At 47.3% G+C, this 17,246-nt stretch overlaps 1 protein-coding gene across 1 annotated transcript; it reads left to right on the plus strand.

The window, feature by feature from the left end:
* Nucleotides 1-9,562: 9,562 nt before the first annotated feature.
* On the plus strand, nucleotides 9,563-11,828 carry LOC133629206 (DNA-(apurinic or apyrimidinic site) endonuclease-like). Its single transcript, XM_062019866.1, has 2 exons — nucleotides 9,563-9,584; nucleotides 11,338-11,828. The coding sequence occupies exons 1-2, from the start codon at nucleotides 9,563-9,565 to the stop codon at nucleotides 11,826-11,828; spliced, it is 513 nt and encodes a 170-aa protein (XP_061875850.1).
* The last annotated feature ends 5,418 nt before the right edge of the window (nucleotides 11,829-17,246 follow it).

The following is a 17,246-nucleotide window of genomic DNA, read 5'->3' on the forward strand; positions in this document are numbered from 1 at the left end:
TGCCTGGGTTTCAGGCTTCGTGCCTGGGTTTCAGGCCTTCGTGCCTGGGTTTCAGGCTTCGTGCCTGGGTTTCACGCCTTCGTGCCTGGGTTTCAGGCTTCAAGCCTGGGTTTTTCAGGCCAAGAGCCGAAAAATTCGCGACAGGGTCTGCCTTCCTGCTTTCTTGTAGCTCCCATACTCAGTGGCATAACTTAACATACACATGTATTTTTTCAATGGGAGCTGAGGAGAAAAAGTGTGGTATTGAAGACAGGTCCCACAGGAAAGCAGCTGCAAATGTGACACCGTGCTGGCTGATAGACTGCATGGGGACCTACTTACTACTGTAGCTGAGGTCTGCCTTCCTGCTTTCTTGTAGCTCCCATACTCAGTGGCATAACTTAACAGACACATGTATTTTTTCAATGGGAGTTGAGGATAAAAACTGTGGTATTGAAGATAGCTCCCACAGGAAAGCAGCTGCAAATGTGACACCGTGCTGGCTGATAGACTGCATGGGGACCTACTTCCTACTGTAGCTGGGGTCTGCCTTCCTGCTTTCTTGTAGCTCCCATACTTAGAGGCATAATTTAACATACACATGTATTTTGTCAAAGGGAGCTGAGGATAAAAACTGTGGTATTGAAGATAGCTCCCACAGGAAAGCAGCTGCAAATGTGACACCGTGCTGGCTGATAGACTGCATGGGGACCTACTTACTACTGTAGCTGGGGTCTGCCTTCCTGCTTTCTTGTAGCTCCCATATTCAGTGGTATACCTTAACAGACACATTTATTTTTTCAATGGGAGCTGAACAGAAAAAGTGTCGTATTGAAGATAGCTCCCACAGGAAAGCAGCTGCGAATGTGACACCCTGCTGGCTGATAGACTGCATGGGGACCTACTTACTACTGTAGCTGAGGTCTCCCTTACTGCTTTCTTGTAGCTCCCATACTCAGTGGTATACCTTAACAGACACATGTATTTTTTCAATAGGAGCTGAGGATAAAAAGTGTGGTATTGAAGATAGCTCCCACAGGAAAGCAGCTGCAAATGTGACACCGTGCTGGCTGATAGACTGCATGGGGACCTACTTACTACTGTAGCTGAGGTCTGCCTTCCTGCTTTCTTGTAGCTCCCATACTCAGTGGCATAACTTAACAGACACATGTATTTTTTCAATGGGAGTTGAGGATAAAAACTGTGGTATTGAAGATAGCTCCCACAGGAAAGCAGCTGCAAATGTGACACCGTGCTGGCTGATAGAATGCATGGGGACCTACTTACTACTGTAGCTGGGGTCTGCCTTCCTGCTTTCTTGTAGCTCCCATACTCAGTTGTATACCTTAACAGACACATGTATTTTTTCAATGGGAGCAGAACAGAAAAAGTGTGGTATTGAAGATAGCTCCCACAGGAAAGCAGCTGCAAATGTGACACCGTGCTGGCTGATAGACTGCATGGGGACCTACTGACTACTGTAGCTGGGGTCTGCCTTCTTGCTTTCTTGTAGCTCCCATACTTAGTGGCATAACTTAACAGACACATGTATTTTGTCAAAGGGAGCTGAGGATAAAAAGTGTGGTATTGAAGATAGCTCCCACAGGAAAGCAGCTGCAAATGTGACACCGTGCTGGCTGATAGACTGCATGGGGACCTACTTACTACTGTAGCTGAGGTCTGCCTTCCTGCTTTCTTGTAGCTCCCATACTCAGTGGCATAACTTAACAGACACATGTATTTTTTCAATGGGAGTTGAGGACAAAAAGTGTGGTATTGAAGATAGCTCCCACAGGAAAGCAGCTGCAAATGTGACACCGTGCTGGCTGATAGACTGCATGGGGACCTACTTACTACTGTAGCTGGGATCTGCCTTCCTGCTTTCTTGTAGCTCCCATACTCAGTGGCATAACTTAACATACACATGTATTTTGTCAAAGGGAGCTGAGGATAAAACGATAGCTCCCACAGGAAAGCAGCTGCAAATGTGACACCCTGCTGGCTGATAGACTGCATGCGGACCTACTTACTACTGTAGCTGGGGTCTGCCTTCCTGCTTTCTTGTAGCTCCCATACTCAGTGGCATAACTTAACAGACAAAATGTATTTTTTTCAATGGGAGCTTGCTGCCCATTTCCGAAGGAAAAGACAAAACAACCGAGGTCGTTTTATGCGGTGCTTTATTAAGGGCCCTAGGGACTTGAGGACTAGTGTCCAAAGTCAGAGCCCCCCCTTCCAGGAAATTTTACAGGGTTTATATACTTTTCAGAAGATGATTACTTCATTGTACCTACGTGCTGTTTGCTAGTTTTCATAAGGTTTATTATTACATTGTACTCTTTCATGTAATTTCTTTTAACTACAAATCTTTCCTTTTTGTCTAGACACATGGTCACAAATTAACAAATATTCATCCAGCATAACAGTCCTAGGAACAGCAGATTATGTTCTACATGCTTCAACTGTCTAAAACACAGTAGATAACAACTGATAATCAGTAACAATTTAATAATTGATCAGTAACAATTTCCTAAGACATTCTTTGCTTGATTACACAGAATGTTCAACATGCTTCACTAATCCCTTTGATTCTCTAAACACAAATGTACATGGTCATATTTCCCACTAGGCCTTTATTTAGATCTTATTTTATGCTGCCAACAATTCCCCCCTTTTGAGCATTCTTCAACCTTGCAAGGATGCTCAACATCATCTGTCTCTATTGTCCGTATCTCAAGTAGTGGTTTCTTGATATGTTGGAGGAGGAGACCCATCTCTAATTCCACTTCTGGTCATCGCATTCATTAATCTGCGAGTGTTGAGCTTCTCTCTAGTAATGGTTCCTAAAACACACTTGTGAACCATATAAATTATTATCAACAGTATAACAAACATAATTGCATATTGAATGATTGAGGAAATCCATTCAGAGACCTGGAGCCCCAATGAATCAAATATTGCTCCTATCCAATTATGTTGAGCTTCTTTTTCAATTTCTTTGGTTTCGGTTTCAACCTTTTCCAATTGTGAAATATCTTTTCCTACTTCGATTGTCATGTTTGGAATATGGATACAGCAGTGATCAATTCTTTTGCTCAGGTAACCACAGACCCCGTGTTCCCGCAACAGCAACATGTCCAAGGCCATTCTATTCTGCAGAGCCATTCTGCCAGTTGCTTGTAACTGCAAATTCATATCCTTAAATCCTTTCTTGGTGGCTGCTGCTAATCTTTCAGTCTGGCCTAATAATCTGTATAACATCTCCCTATTACGGTAGGATGCAATTGGTGCAAACAGGGATTCTAAAACCCATCCAAATTTTACTCCATCATTAGGTTCATGCCATTCATCTTTTCCGATTTCGTTTCCTATTTCCCTTTTTTCCTGAATTACTTCTGTTTTATTCAACCGAGGTTGTCTCCAAAAAGGACATAAGGTGGGGACTCCTAAGGTTATCTGGGTTACTGGACCATCAGTTGGTAGATGGGTAGTCCATTGTCCATGACCCATAACCCAAACTAAGTTTCCTGGACTTCTGATTGTGGTGGATCTGCAACTAATGATTCTTTTCCCATTCTCATTTCCTTTCAACTTTTCTGTTATCGTATGGTTATATCCTCGACATTCACAGCCTCATTTTAACAGAATTTTTACTGGCATTAAGCCTATTTGATTTTCCAGAGTGTTGCAAGTAAAAACCTCTGTACAATTCCATACCTCCTTTTGATTCCTTGACGACCTCACAGAAGTATGTGTAGCCATCACACTAGTATGTGTCTGATTCCTTTCCCCTGTCCATTGCACACACCAGTTCACTGGGCCCAGATAACTATGTGTTTCTAACAGACTAGGTCCCCATACTGTGTCCCATTCATCTTCCAAGTTTTGTTGTTGTGTAACATTCTGGCAAATCTCTTCATTTCTAATCTTTTCAACTTTTATTTTTGTGCTACTACACCAATATCCAATTATTGGAAGAGTAGTATCTAATGTACAGCGACCTTTGATATTGCCACCTCTCCCATAAGGACCTGTTCTAACCCAACTGTAATACCCCGGCAATGATCTACACTCTTTTTCTGTTAAATCCCCCATTATTAAACACCCTTTTATCCACTCTTCATGCTTTGTTGATACTTGTCTGCAATTCCAAGTAAAATTAACAGAGGTTTTTGGCATGATTGTTATAGGAATAATTCCCCAGGGTATAGGTTCAGCTGCGGCTTGAGGTAATGGCAAGCATGCTATAATCTTAGATACATTCTGAACTATTCCAAAATCTCTGATCAGTCCAACCACGAGATTTTCCTGTCCCTCGTTCCGCTGAAAGTCCCTTGTCTCATTTCCTAAATCCCGTATTTTCCTTCGACTATGTTTTCCCCTAATTAATGATACCATTGCCCTCCCCCACATATCCACGGAGGCCAATCTAGGTACTACCTCTACTTTATCCGACGTTAGTGACCAAGACACAACTCTTAGATCTATTCGCTTGTAACCAAAACTTTCTCGGATTTACACTACACACACATATATACCCGCTTCTTCTAAAGTTAAATTAGTCAGTTGCAAGATAACACTTCCTTTTTGGGTATCCTTATTCCAAACAGTAACAATACTTGCAGTCAATCTGGTTTGTCCTTGTTTCCAAATCGCAATTATTTCCTCGGCTCCAGCTCCCTGGTCATCGGTAATGTCACAGGATAAACTGACATCCATTCCTTCCATTACAATAACCTCGGGTTCTGTAACAGTGACATGTACAAATCCGTTAACCGATACCATTTTCAATAATATTAGCAATACAGCAATTAAGAGTGCGGTTTTGCTCGGAATATCATTCGGGTAGGGGATACCACTTGGGTTTCCCATTTGGTTGGGACTTTCTTGACTCGAGTGTAGTGAATCCAGGCGTCGGTTCCTGCTACTTTTACAGCTGTGAAAGTTGTCAGGATCACTTGATAGGGGCCGTCCCATGTCTCTCTCAGTGGGTCTGTGAACCAGTTCTTCACATAGACCTGGTCTCCCGGTTGAATATCATGCACTGGATTTTCCAGTGGGAGTGGCCGATTCCATTGAAGGGCACCCCGTAAGGCGCTGAGAACTCTGTTAAGTGACATAACATAGTTAAAAATCACCTGATCTCCTAATACATGTGGGTCTCCTTTTAGCACAGTGGCATGATAAGGCTTGCCGTACAGTATCTCGTACGGACTTACTCCTATTCTTTCCCTAGGTTTTATCCTGATCCTGAGTAATGCTAATGGCAAAGCTTGGGGCCACTGAAGTTTGGCCTCCTGACATATCTTTTTGATCTGATTTTTCAATGTTTGGTTCATCCTTTCTACTTGACCACTAGACTGGGGTCTCCATGGAGTGTGTAAATTCCAGGTAATGTCTAGTACCCTAGCCACCTCCTGAACTATCCCTGCCACAAAATGCGGGCCTCTATCTGATGATAATCCTAGTGGTACTCCAAATCTAGGTATTATTTCTTTCAACAAAGTTTTCACCACTTCCCTCGCTTGGTTTGTTCTACAAGGGAAGGCTTCCGGCCACCCTGAGAAGGTACACACGTACACTAGCAAATATCTGAATCCTTGGGCCCTTGGTAATTCTGAAAAGTCTACTTGCCAATAGTCCCCTGGTTCTGGCCCTATTTGCAACTTTCCCAACTGCACTTGTTTTCTGACAATAGGATTATTTTTAAGACATAGTGGACACATTGCATTCACCCTCTTTGCCAGTGTTAACATCTGGTTAGAAATTATTTCTTTCTTCAAAAATTTTACCAAAGCCTCTGCTCCCCAATGGCATTTATTATGTTCAGTTTCCAATATGGATTTCATAACATGTTTGGGTACTATTACTTGTCCATTCACAGTTACATACCATCCGACTGTGTTCTTTTGTGCCTTGAGATATATTGCTAGTTTCTCATCATCAGCGGAATAGCTTGGTCCTTGAGTCAAATAGCAAGAAACAGGGCTTACCTTAGTTGGTATTAAAGCCATCTGAGTCCAAACCTGCCGAGCAGCTTCTTTAGCGGTAATGTCTGCTAGTTTGTTCCCTTGGTATATTCTTCCTTCTTCTCTACGATGTCCTCTGACATGCATTACTGCTACCTTTTCTGGTTTAAGTATTGCATCTAACAAGGCAAGGACTTCCGACCTATGTTTTATTATAGTCCCTTGAGAACTTAACAGTCCTCGTTCCTTCCACAAGGCACTGTGAACATGTACTATTCCAAAAGCATATTTCAAGTCAGTCCATACATTTACCTTTTTTCCAGTACTCAGAATCAATGCTCTGGTAAGTCCAATTATCTCTGCTTTTTGAGCAGATGTCCCAGGAGTTAAAGCCTTTGCTTCAATCACTTGTGCAGCTGTGACCACTGCATATCCCGCATACCTGGTTCCATTTTCTACAAAGCTGGATCCATCCGTAAATAAATCCCAATCTGAATCTTCTAAAGGTGTGTCCTTTAGGTCTGCTCGGCTCGCATACACTTGTTCGATTGTTTCTACACAGTCGTGAACCAGGTCCCCCTCTTCTTGTTTACTGTGAAGAAATTCTGCTGGGTTGACATGGTTAGTTATTTTAAGTTCCACATCATCTTGTTCTCTCAATATAGCTTGATATTGCAACATTCTGCTGGATGATAACCAGTGACCCCCCTTTTGTTCCAGGACAGCCAAGACCATATGGGGTACAAAGACCTCCATTTTCCTTCCCAAAGTCAGTTTTCGGGCTTCCTGTATGAGGATCACTGTGGCCGTAACTGCCCGCAAGCATGACGGCCAACCAGCACTAACATTGTCCAGTTGTTTTGAAAAATATCCCACTGGGCGTTTCCATGACCCTATTTTCTGAGTCAACACTCCCAGAGCCAGATTCTGCCTTTCATTTACATAAAGCTGAAAGTCTTTATTTAAGTCCAGCAACCCTAAGGCGGGTGCTTCCTTCAGAGCTTGTTTCAGCTCCTGGAAGGCTCTTTTCCTTTGTGTACTCCATTCCAATTGGGGTTCCTTTAAAGCCTCATACAAGGGTTTAGCTAACAATCCGAAATTTAGAATCCATAGCCTGCACCAGCCAACCATTCCTAAAAATGACCTTAGTTCCTGATGATTCCTTGGAAGGGATATGGCACATATTGCCTCAATTCTGTTTGTGCTCAGTCGTCTCTGACCTTGCATTATTTCACATCCCAAATAAAGAACACTCTCTTTGAGGAGCTGGGCCTTTTCCTTAGATACTCGATATCCCGCTTGTCCCAGCATATTCAGTAAAGCAATTGTAAGCTTCAGGCAAACTTCCTTTTCCTCAGTTGCCAACAGAATATCATCCACATACTGCAAAATCACATAAGAGAATGGAGATTCTTTTACCTGTTCGGTCTTCCATTCCTCCAACTCTTTGGCTAATTGATTTCCGAAAATAGTGGGGCTGTTTTTGAAACCCTGCGGAAGCCGTGTCCATGTCAGTTGTTTCTTCCTTCCCGAATTTGGATCTTCCCATTCAAATGCGAAATACTTCCTACTTGATAATGCCAGCGGGATGCAGAAAAAGGCATCTTTTAAATCAATTACTGTAAACCATTTAAACCTTTCTGACACAGATGTTAACAGAGTATACGGGTTAGCAACCACTGGGTGAATGTCCTTTACTATTTCATTTATGGCCCTTAAATCTTGTACTAACCTATATTTACCATTAGGCTTTCTTACAGGAAAAATAGGAGTGTTGTATTCAGATTCACATTCCTGTAATATTCCTTGAATCAAAAACTGGGCTATCAGTGGAGCCACTCCTTTCCTAGCCTCCAACTTAATTGGATATTGTCTAACCCTAACCGGTCGGGCTCCTTCTTTTAGTTCTACAACGACAGGCTGGGCAGCTTTCGACTTTCCCGGGGTCCCTATTTCCCATACCCAGGGTACAACTGCCTGAATTATTTCTTCTGGAATGGGAGTAGGTTCTATTTCTTTTATTACAAATATTCTCCCAATTTCTTCATTTGGAATTTCTAATTTTACTCTCCCATTTTCAAATATTATTTTCACATTTAACAAAGACAGTAAATCTCTTCCAAATAGAGGCTTGGGACAATTAGGCATATACAAAAATTGATGATCAAGTTCTTTTCCCCCAAATTTTAAATTTAAAGGCTGCAAAAATGGTCTTTCTTCTAACTGACCCATGGCCCCTACCACTTGTACTGTGGTGTCGCTTATTGGTCCCAATCTCTTGTTAAGAACTGAATAAGTAGCTCCTGTATCCATTGTAAATTCTTGTTCCTTCCCATTGATTTCTAATCTTACTTTTAGGTCCTGTTCTAGTCAGCTCTGATTCTGATAATTTCCCAAAACCATAGCTTGAGCGACTTCTACTGGTGACATGGGATACTCAGCGCTAACCCCCATTCCATTTTTCACCGGACATTCATTCTTCCAATGTCCTATCTGTCGGCAAAAAGCACACTGATTAGAACCTAGCTTTCCTTGGTTAGGGTTTCCCATTCGAAATCCTCCTCTCCCCTGGCCGTAACCACCTCTTCCTTGAGCATAGCCTCCCCTACCACGACCTTGGCCCCTTTGTCCTCCTGATTGCTGAATTACAGCCAGTATACCTGCTTGTTGCCGCTTAGCTGATTCTTTTTCCCTATTATTATAAACCTTCCACGCAACTTCTAACATTTTATCCGAGTTCCTGGTGTCCTCATCTTCATCCTCTTCTTCCTCCTCATTATCATCGTCCTCACTATCCTGTTCCATCTGAGGTGGAACATAGGGTGGAGCAGAGGGACCCTGTCCACTATGAGCAACTAATAACCATAAATCTTCCTCTGGACCAGAGGAGGCAGCTAAACACTTAACACACATAGATCTCTTCTTACATTCACTACACCCTAATTCCTTTGTTTCCAAAACTAAAATACCACATTCCTTCTACCAATCCAGTTTTCGCCCTAAATAATAAAACAAATCCAAATACGGGATCTCATCCCATTTCTCATTGTCCCGTAAATACTGCACCAAAGGCGATATAATACCCGGATCGACAGTACCGTTTAGGGGCCACGCAGGTCCCCCTTCTGACTCATATAAAGGCCACCAATGATTACAATAGTTTATCGTTTTACCCTTATTCAAATCCTGATGAAATCCAGCACTCCTCCATCTTCCCAGCAAACATCCTAATAGGGTGTTTCCTGGGATTTTACTATTAGACTGAACTAACGGCTTAAAAGTTTTAAGCGGCATCATTTCAAGTATATAAAATAACAGCAGACAAAATAACAGCAAACACAAACACTGTAACGATACAAACAAAAACCACAAAACCAATACCCAGTACCAAACCAAGTTGCCACTTCTCGACGCCGCGAGGGGCAAGTGCCGGACCTGCGCAGCTTTCGCCGCGTCTTACAGCCGGCGCCTGGGCATCCACCAAGACGTCTTAGCCCAACTCAGCGAGGATCGCCGCCTCGTCTTATGAGCAGGCACCCATACCAGAAAATAAAGCACCTACGGGCTTACCTTATAGCAGTCGTCCGCCAGGTGCGGGGGTCGGGCACGAACCGATGACTCCCCGAGAAACTCTCGGTGCCGGCGTGGAGTAAATCAGCACGCGAACCGCCCCAGCCACCTTCGGAGTCCTGCCGCGGTCGCCAGAAAACTGTTGCCTGTTCCCGAAGGAAAACACAAAACAACCGAGGTCGTTTTATGCGGTGCTTTATTGAGGGCCCTAGGGACCTGAGGACTAGTGTCCAAAGTCAGAGCCCCCACTAACAGAAAATTTCACAGAGTTTATATACTTTCCACAAATGATTACTTCATCAGGTGCCCGTGATGTTTACCAGTTTTCTTAGACTTTAGGATTATGTCGTGCTCTTTCATGTAGTTACTTGAGACTATGCTTATCTGAATCCACAACCAGAAATTTCCATAGATAACAAACAGGTAAAGAGATAACAATTTCTTTGAGAAAAACAAGATTCAGCGTTCAGCATTCTTCACTAATCACTTTGCTTTGTTTGAGCAAGAATGCACAAGCTCAGCATGCCCCACTAGTTCCCTAGACTGCTAGGTTACATCAACATCCCACACTGCTCACTAGGCCTCGATACAGACCTTAGCCTAACTACTTCTAACTTTCCATATACAGTAATGCTAACATTTTGAGGCCTTAAGTGGCCATTTGGGGCTCTTAATGGCCACCAGAAGCTCTCAGGAGCCATTTTGAGGCCTTAAGTGCCATTTGGGGCCCTTCAGTGGCCATTTGGGGCCCTTTAGGAGCCATTTTTAGGCCTTAAGTGGCCATTTTGAGGCCTTAAGTGGCCATTTGGGGCCCTCAGGAGCCATTAAAGCCACGACAGTGACGTTTTAGGCCTCTAAAGCCTCTTTTTAGGCCTCTAAAGTGACTCTAGGCCAGTAAAATGACTTTTTAGGCCAAAAAGTGACTTTTTGGGCCTCTAAATTGACTTTTTGGCCAGTAAAGTGACTTTTTAGGCCTCTAAAGTCCATTTTTGAGCCTCTAAAGCACCCTTTTGACCTCTAAAGTGACTTTTTAGGCCTCTAAAGCCCCTTTTTGGGCAATAAAATGACTTTTTGAGCCATTAAAGTGACTCTTTAGACCTCTAAACCCTCTTTTTAGCTACTAAAGTGTCTTTTTAGGCCTCTAAAGTGACTTTTGGGACACTACAGTGACTTTTTGGCTACAAAAGTGACTTTTTAGGCCTCTAGAGCCCCTTTTTGGCCACTAAAGTGACTTTTTGGGCCTCTAAAATGACTTTTTGGCTACTAAAGTGACTTTTTAGGCCTCTAAAGTCCATTTTTGTGCCACTCAAATGAATTTTTGACCTCTAAAGTGACTTTTTGGGCCTCTAAAGGGACTTTTTGGCCACTAAAGTGACTTTTTGGGCCTCTAAAGCCCCTTTTTAGGCCTCTAAATGTCTTTTTAGGCCATTAAAGTCCCTTTTGGCTACGAAAGTGACTTTTTAGACCTCTAAACCCCGTTTTGAGCTGCTAAAGCCCCTTTTTGACCTCTAAAGCCCCTTTTTGGGCCCCTAAAGTGACTTTTTAGGCCTCTAAAGCTCCTTTTTGGCCACTAAAGCCCCTTTTTGAGCTACTAAAGTCCCTTTTTAGGTACAAAAGTGACTTTTTAGGCCTCTAAAGTCCCTTTTTAGGCCTCTAAAGTGACTTTTTGAGCCACTAAAGTGCCTTTTTAGGCCATTAAAGTTGATTTTTGAGGACTAAAGTGACTTTGGGCCTCTAGAGCCCCTTTTTGGCCACTAAAGCCCCTTTTTATCCCCATCTGTGTGTCCCCTTGCCAGGTGACCCCGAGCTGGTCGCCGAGGGTGCGTGCTGACAGCCGAGTTCCCTGCCCTGTGCATCGTCTGCGTCTACGTGCCCAACTCCGGGCGAGGCCTGGGCCGCCTGAGCTTCCGGCAGGCCTGGGACGAGCGCTTCTGCTCCTTCATGTCCCAGCTGGACCGGTCCAAACCGGTCGCCATCTGCGGCGACCTCAACGTCGCCCACCAGCCCTTGGACCTGAGGAACCCGTCGGGGAACAAGAGGAGCCCCGGGTTCACGCGGGAGGAGAGGGAGCTGCTGGGGGCGGGCTTCCTCGACAGCTTCCGGGTGTTTAACCCCTCGCTGCCCAACGCCTTCACCTTCTGGACCTACCTGAGCGGGGCCAGGGCCAGGAACGTGGGCTGGAGGCTGGATTACTGCCTGTGGTCCCAGAGGGGCAGGAAGGATCTGTGCGACAGCAGGATCGAGCAGCGGGCCCAGGGCAGCGACCACTGTCCCGTGGGGATCTACCTGGCGCTGGAGGGGGCAGGCTGAGGGGCAAAAATGGGGCGGGAATGGGGCAAAAATGGGTTAAAATGGAGGGAAATGGGGCAGAAATGGGGGGAAATGGGGTGGAAATGGGGCAGAAATGGGGCAAAATGGGGTGGAAATGGGGCAGAAATGGGAGGAAATGGGGCGGAAATGGGGCAGAAATGGGGCAAAATGGGGGGAAATGGGTCAAAAATGGCTGAAAGTGGGATAAAATTGGAGGATAATGGAATAAATGGGTCAAAAATGGGTCAAAATGGGTAAAAAATGGGGGAAAATGGAATAAACGGGGTAAAAAATGGGTCAAAAATGGGGGGAAATGGGTCGAAAATGGGTCAAATGGCTCAAAATGGGTCAAAAATGGGGGGAAATGGAATAAATGGGGTCAAAAATGGGTCAAAAATGGGGGGAATGGGTAAAAAACGGGTCAAAAATGGCTGAAAGTGGGATAAAATTGGAGGATAATGCAATAAATGGGTCAAAAATGGGTCAAAATGGGTAAAAAATGGCTGAAAGTGGGATAAAATTGGAGGATAATGGAATAAATGGGTCAAAATGGGTCAAAAATGTCTGAAAGTGGGATAAAACTGGGGGACAATGAGATAAATGGGGTCAAAAGTGGTGAAAGGTGTGTGAGAGGTGAGTGCGGACAGCGTGTCCCGCTGTAAGCGAGGTCAGGGCCAGGAACGTGGGCTGGAGGCTGGGGAAATGGGTCGAAAATGGAGGGAAATGGGGCAAAAATGCGTCAAAATGGGGGGAAATGGGGCAAAAATGGGACAAAAATGGGTCAAAATGGGGGGAAATGGGGCAAAAATGCGTCAAAAATGGGGGGAAATGGCGGAAAATGGGGGGAAATGGGTCAAAATTTGGGGGAAAATGGGGGGAAATGGGGCAGAAATGGGTCGAAAATGGGGGGAAATGGGGCAAAAATACGTCAAAATGGGGGGAAATGGGGCAAAAATGGGACAAAAATGGGAGGAAATGGGTCGAAAATGGGTCAAAATGGCTGAAAACGGGAAATGGGTCAAAAATGGGTCAAAATGGGTCAAAAATGGGTCAAAATGGGGGGAAATGGGTCAAAAATGGGGGAAATGGGGCAAAAATGGGTCAAAAATGGCTGAAAATGGGGGGAAATGGGTCAAAATGGGTCAAAAATGGCTGAAAATGAGATAAAATTGGAGGATAATGCAATAAATGGGGTTAAAATGGGTAAAAAATGGGGTAAAAATGGGTGAAAAATGGGGGAAATGGGTCAAAATGGGTAAAAAATGGCTGGAAGTGGGATAAAATTGGAGGATAATGCAATAAATGGGTAAAAAATGGGTCAAAATGGGTCAAAATGGGTAAAAAATGGCTGAAAGTCGGATAAAATTGGGGGTTAGTGGAATAAATGGGGTAAAAAATGGGTCAAAATGGGTCAAAACTGGCTGAAAATGGGATAAAATTGGGGGATAATGGAATAAATGGGTAAAAAATGGGTCAAAACTGGCTGAAAGTGGGATAAAAAACCAAAACCCCTTCCCAGTCCCTCCCAGTTCCCTTCAATTTGTCCCAGTCCCCTCCCAATTGATCCCAGTTCATCCCAGTCCCCTCCCAGTTCCCTCCCAGTTCATCCCAGTTGCTCCCAGTTCCCTCCAGTTCCCTCCCAGTTCATCCCAGTTGCTCCCAGTTCCCTCCAGTTCCCCTCAGTTCCCTCCCAGTTCATCCCAGTTCCCTCCCAGTGCCCTCTCAGCTCATTCCAGTTGCTCCCAGTTCCCTCCCAGTTCCTCCCCAGTTCATCCCAGTTCCTTCCCAGTTGCTCCCAGCCCCCTCAGTCCCCCCCAGCTCATCCCAGTTGCTCCCAACTCCCTCCCAGTTGCTCCCAGTTCCCTCTCAGTGCCCTCCCAGCTCATCCCAGTTGCTCCCAGTTCCCTCCCAGTTGCTCCCAGTCCCTCCCAGTTGCTCCCAGTCCCTCCCAGTGCCCTCTCAGCTCATCCCAGTTGCTCCCAGTTCCCTCTCAGTGCCCTCCCAGTTCGTCCCAGTTCCCTCCCAGTCCCTCCCAGCTCATCCCCGTCCCTCCCCAGTTCCCTCCCCAGTTCATCCCAGTTCCCTCCCATTCCCCTCCCCCAGCCGCCGCTCCGCCTCTCAGCCAATCATCTCTCTTTAGTCCCGTTGCCGGGCAGACTCCACTCCCGTAGCAACCAATCAGTGCTCGGCGCCCTCCTCTCTCCGTCCAATCAGCGCCCGTGGCCGCGGTCAGGAGCAGGAGCCGCTCCCAGTTGCCTCCCAGTTCCCTCCCAGTTGCCTCCCAGTGCCAAAGGTCAGAGTCTGGGTAGGCTGCACATCCATTCTGAGGGGAAAAGTGGGGGTTTGGGGCAATTTGGGGGGATAAAATGTGCTTTTGTGGCAATTCTGAGGGGAAAAGTGGGGTTTTGGAGGAGTTTTGAGGTGAAAAGTGAGGTTTTGGGGCAATTCTGAGGGGAAAAGTGGGGTTTTGGAGGAGTTTTGAGGTGAAAAGTGAGGTTTTGGGGCAATTCTGAGGGGAAAAGTGGGGTTTTGGAGGAGTTTTGAGGGGAAAGGTGGGGGTTTGGGATATTTCTGAGGGGAAAAGTGTGATTTGAGTGACATTTTGAGGGGAAAAGTGAGGTTTTGGGGCAATTTTGGGGGATAAAATGAGGGTTTGGGGCAATTCTGATGGGAAAAGTGGGGTTTTGGTGGAGTTTTGAGGTGAAAAGTGAGGTTTTGGAGCAATTCTGAGGGGAAAAGTGGAATTTTGGAGGAGTTTTGAGGGGAAAGGTGGGGGTTTGGGGTATTTCTGAGGGGAAAAGTGGAGTTTTGAGGGGAAATGTGAGGTTTTGGGGCAATTTGGGGGGATAAAATGAGGTTTTGGGGTATTTCTGAGGGATAAAATGAGGGTTTGTGGCAATTCTGAGGGGAAAAGTGGGGTTTTGGTGGAGTTTTGAGGGGAAAAGTGGGGTTTTGGGGTATTTCTGAGGGGAAAAGTGTGATTTGGGTAAAGTTTTGAGTGGAAAAGTGAGGTTTTGGGCTATTTCTGAGGGATAAAATGAGGTTTTGGGGCAATCTGAGGGGATAAAATGAGGGTTTGGGGCAATTCTGAGAGGAAATGTGGGGTTTTGAGGGGAAAAGTGAGGTTTTGAGGCAATTTTGGGGGATAAAATGAGGATTTGGGGCAATTCTGAGGGGAAAAGTAGGGTTTGGGTGGAGTTTTGAGGTGAAAAGTGGGGTTTTGAGGCATTTCCGAGAGGAAAAAGTGAGGTTTTGGTGCAACTTGGTGTGTAAGAGTTCCAGTTTGGTGGGGTTTGGATGCAAGAGTCTCCCCAGTCCATCCCAGTTGACACACTGGAGCGGCGGCTTTTATTGAGTGTCGGAAGGATCCGCGGGGAAAGGGGCCAAACCTCGTTGGCGGAGGGATCCCATTGGGGCACATTTAGATCCAGCTCTGGGGGAGAAGGATCCTCCAAAGCCCCTCCCAGTAGCTCCCGGTAACCCCCAAACCCCCTCCCAGTAACTACCAGTAACCCCCAAACTCCCTCCCAGTAACGCCCAGTAGCTCCCAGTTACCCCAAACCCCCTCCCAGTAACTCCCAGTAGCCCCCAAAGCCCCTCTCAGTAGCTCCCAGTTACCCCAAACCCCCTCCCAGTAACTCCCAGTGACCCCAAACCCCTCCCAGTAAATCCCAGTAACCTCAAACCTCTTCCCAGTAGCTCCCAGTAAGCTCCAGACCCCTTCCCACTCATTCCCAGTACCTCCCAGTTACTCTCAGTTACCCCCAAACCCCCTCCCAGTAGCTCCCAGTAACCCCCAAACACCCTCCAGTGACTCCCAGTAACCCCCAAACCCCTCCAAGTCCCTCCCAGTGACTTCCACTAACTCCCAGTAACCCCCAAACACCCTCCAGTGACTCCCAGTAACCCCCAAACCCCCTCCCAGTCGCTCCCACTCCCTCCCAGTAACCCCAAATCCCCTCCCAGTAACCCCAAACCCCCCCCCAGTAACTCCCAGTGCCCCTCCCGTCTAGATCCGGCCGTCGGACGTTGCGCGGAAGGATCCGATCGCCTAAGCGGCGGCGGAAGGACCCGAGAGGTGACGGAAACACCCGAGAGGTGACGGAAGGGGCCGAAGCGCCGCCGGGTTCGGTTCGGGCGGTCCCTCCGTTACCGGGGCAGGGGCGGATCAAGGGCTCCCGGGTCCTCCCCCGACGCTGCCGCGGGACAGGGTTCGGCTCCGGCCCCGTTCGCCTTCGGCCGAGCCGGAACTGGCGACCGAAGCGGTTCGGGACCGGGACAAGCGAGTCATGGTGGACGCGGCCACTGCCGGGAGGGGAGACACCGCGCTTTAACCCCGCCCACCGCCCCCGCCTCGGCCAATCGGCGCGCGTCTGTCCGCGCCTCAGCCAATCAGATGGCGTGCCTCACAGAGGGGCGCGGCTTGGGCGTGGCCACTCCCCCTTCTGTCAGGCCACGCCCACGCCGTAAGCCACCCCCCCCCCCCCACATTCCCCCCCCCTTTACCTGGGTGAGTTGGGGTTGGCCGCCCCCGTCTGCCATCTGAGGGGGCAAAGGGGGCACTGGGAGTTACTGGGAGGGACTGGGAAGGGGGGGGGTTGGGGGTGACTGGGAGTTACTGGGAGGGGGTTTGGGGGTTACTGGAAAGGACTGGGAGGAGCTGGGAGGGGGTTTGGGGTTACTGGGAAGGACTGGGAGGAGCTGGGGGGGGTTTGGCATATACTGGGACGGGCAGGGAGGGACTGGGAGAGGGTTCGGGCTCACTGGGAGGGACTGGGAGGAGGTGGGAGAGGTTTTGGGGGCACTGGGAGGAGCTGGGAGGGGAGCTGGGGGTGACTGGGAGCTACTGGGAGTTACTGGGAGTCACTGGGAGACACTGGAGGGGGTTGGGGGTAACTGGGAGTCACTGGGACTCACTGAGAGATACTGGGAGGGGGTTTGGGGGTCACTGGGAGTTACTGGGAGTCACTTGGAATGGATTTTGGGTAACTGGGAGTTACTGGGAGGGGGTTTGGGGGTTACTGGGAGTCACTGGGACAGGTTTGGGGGTCAATGGGAGGCACTGGGAGTGCCTGGGGTCAGAGGTCAAAGGTCACCTTGAGGAAGGAAGTTTGGGTCAGGTCGAGCTTGACAATACACTCCACCTGGGGGGGGGAGGGGCAAAGGGGAGAGGGCGGGGCCTAACGGGGTAATGGAGGGGGTCACAGCACGTGACCACGCCCCCACCCCCCAACGTCACCCAAAACTCACCACGGAGTCCTCGTCGGGGGAGTTCTCACCGACCACCAAAAGCACGGGGTAGCTAGAGGGGTCAGGGGGTCACCACGGGGTCACGGGGTAAACGGGAGGTCACGGGGTCACGGCGGGGTCACAAGGAGGTCACAGGGTCAGGGGGATGTCATGGGGTCACGTAAGGCC

Source organism: Colius striatus, unplaced genomic scaffold (assembly GCF_028858725.1).
Source record: "Colius striatus isolate bColStr4 unplaced genomic scaffold, bColStr4.1.hap1 scaffold_34, whole genome shotgun sequence".
Taxonomy (NCBI): domain Eukaryota; kingdom Metazoa; phylum Chordata; class Aves; order Coliiformes; family Coliidae; genus Colius; species Colius striatus.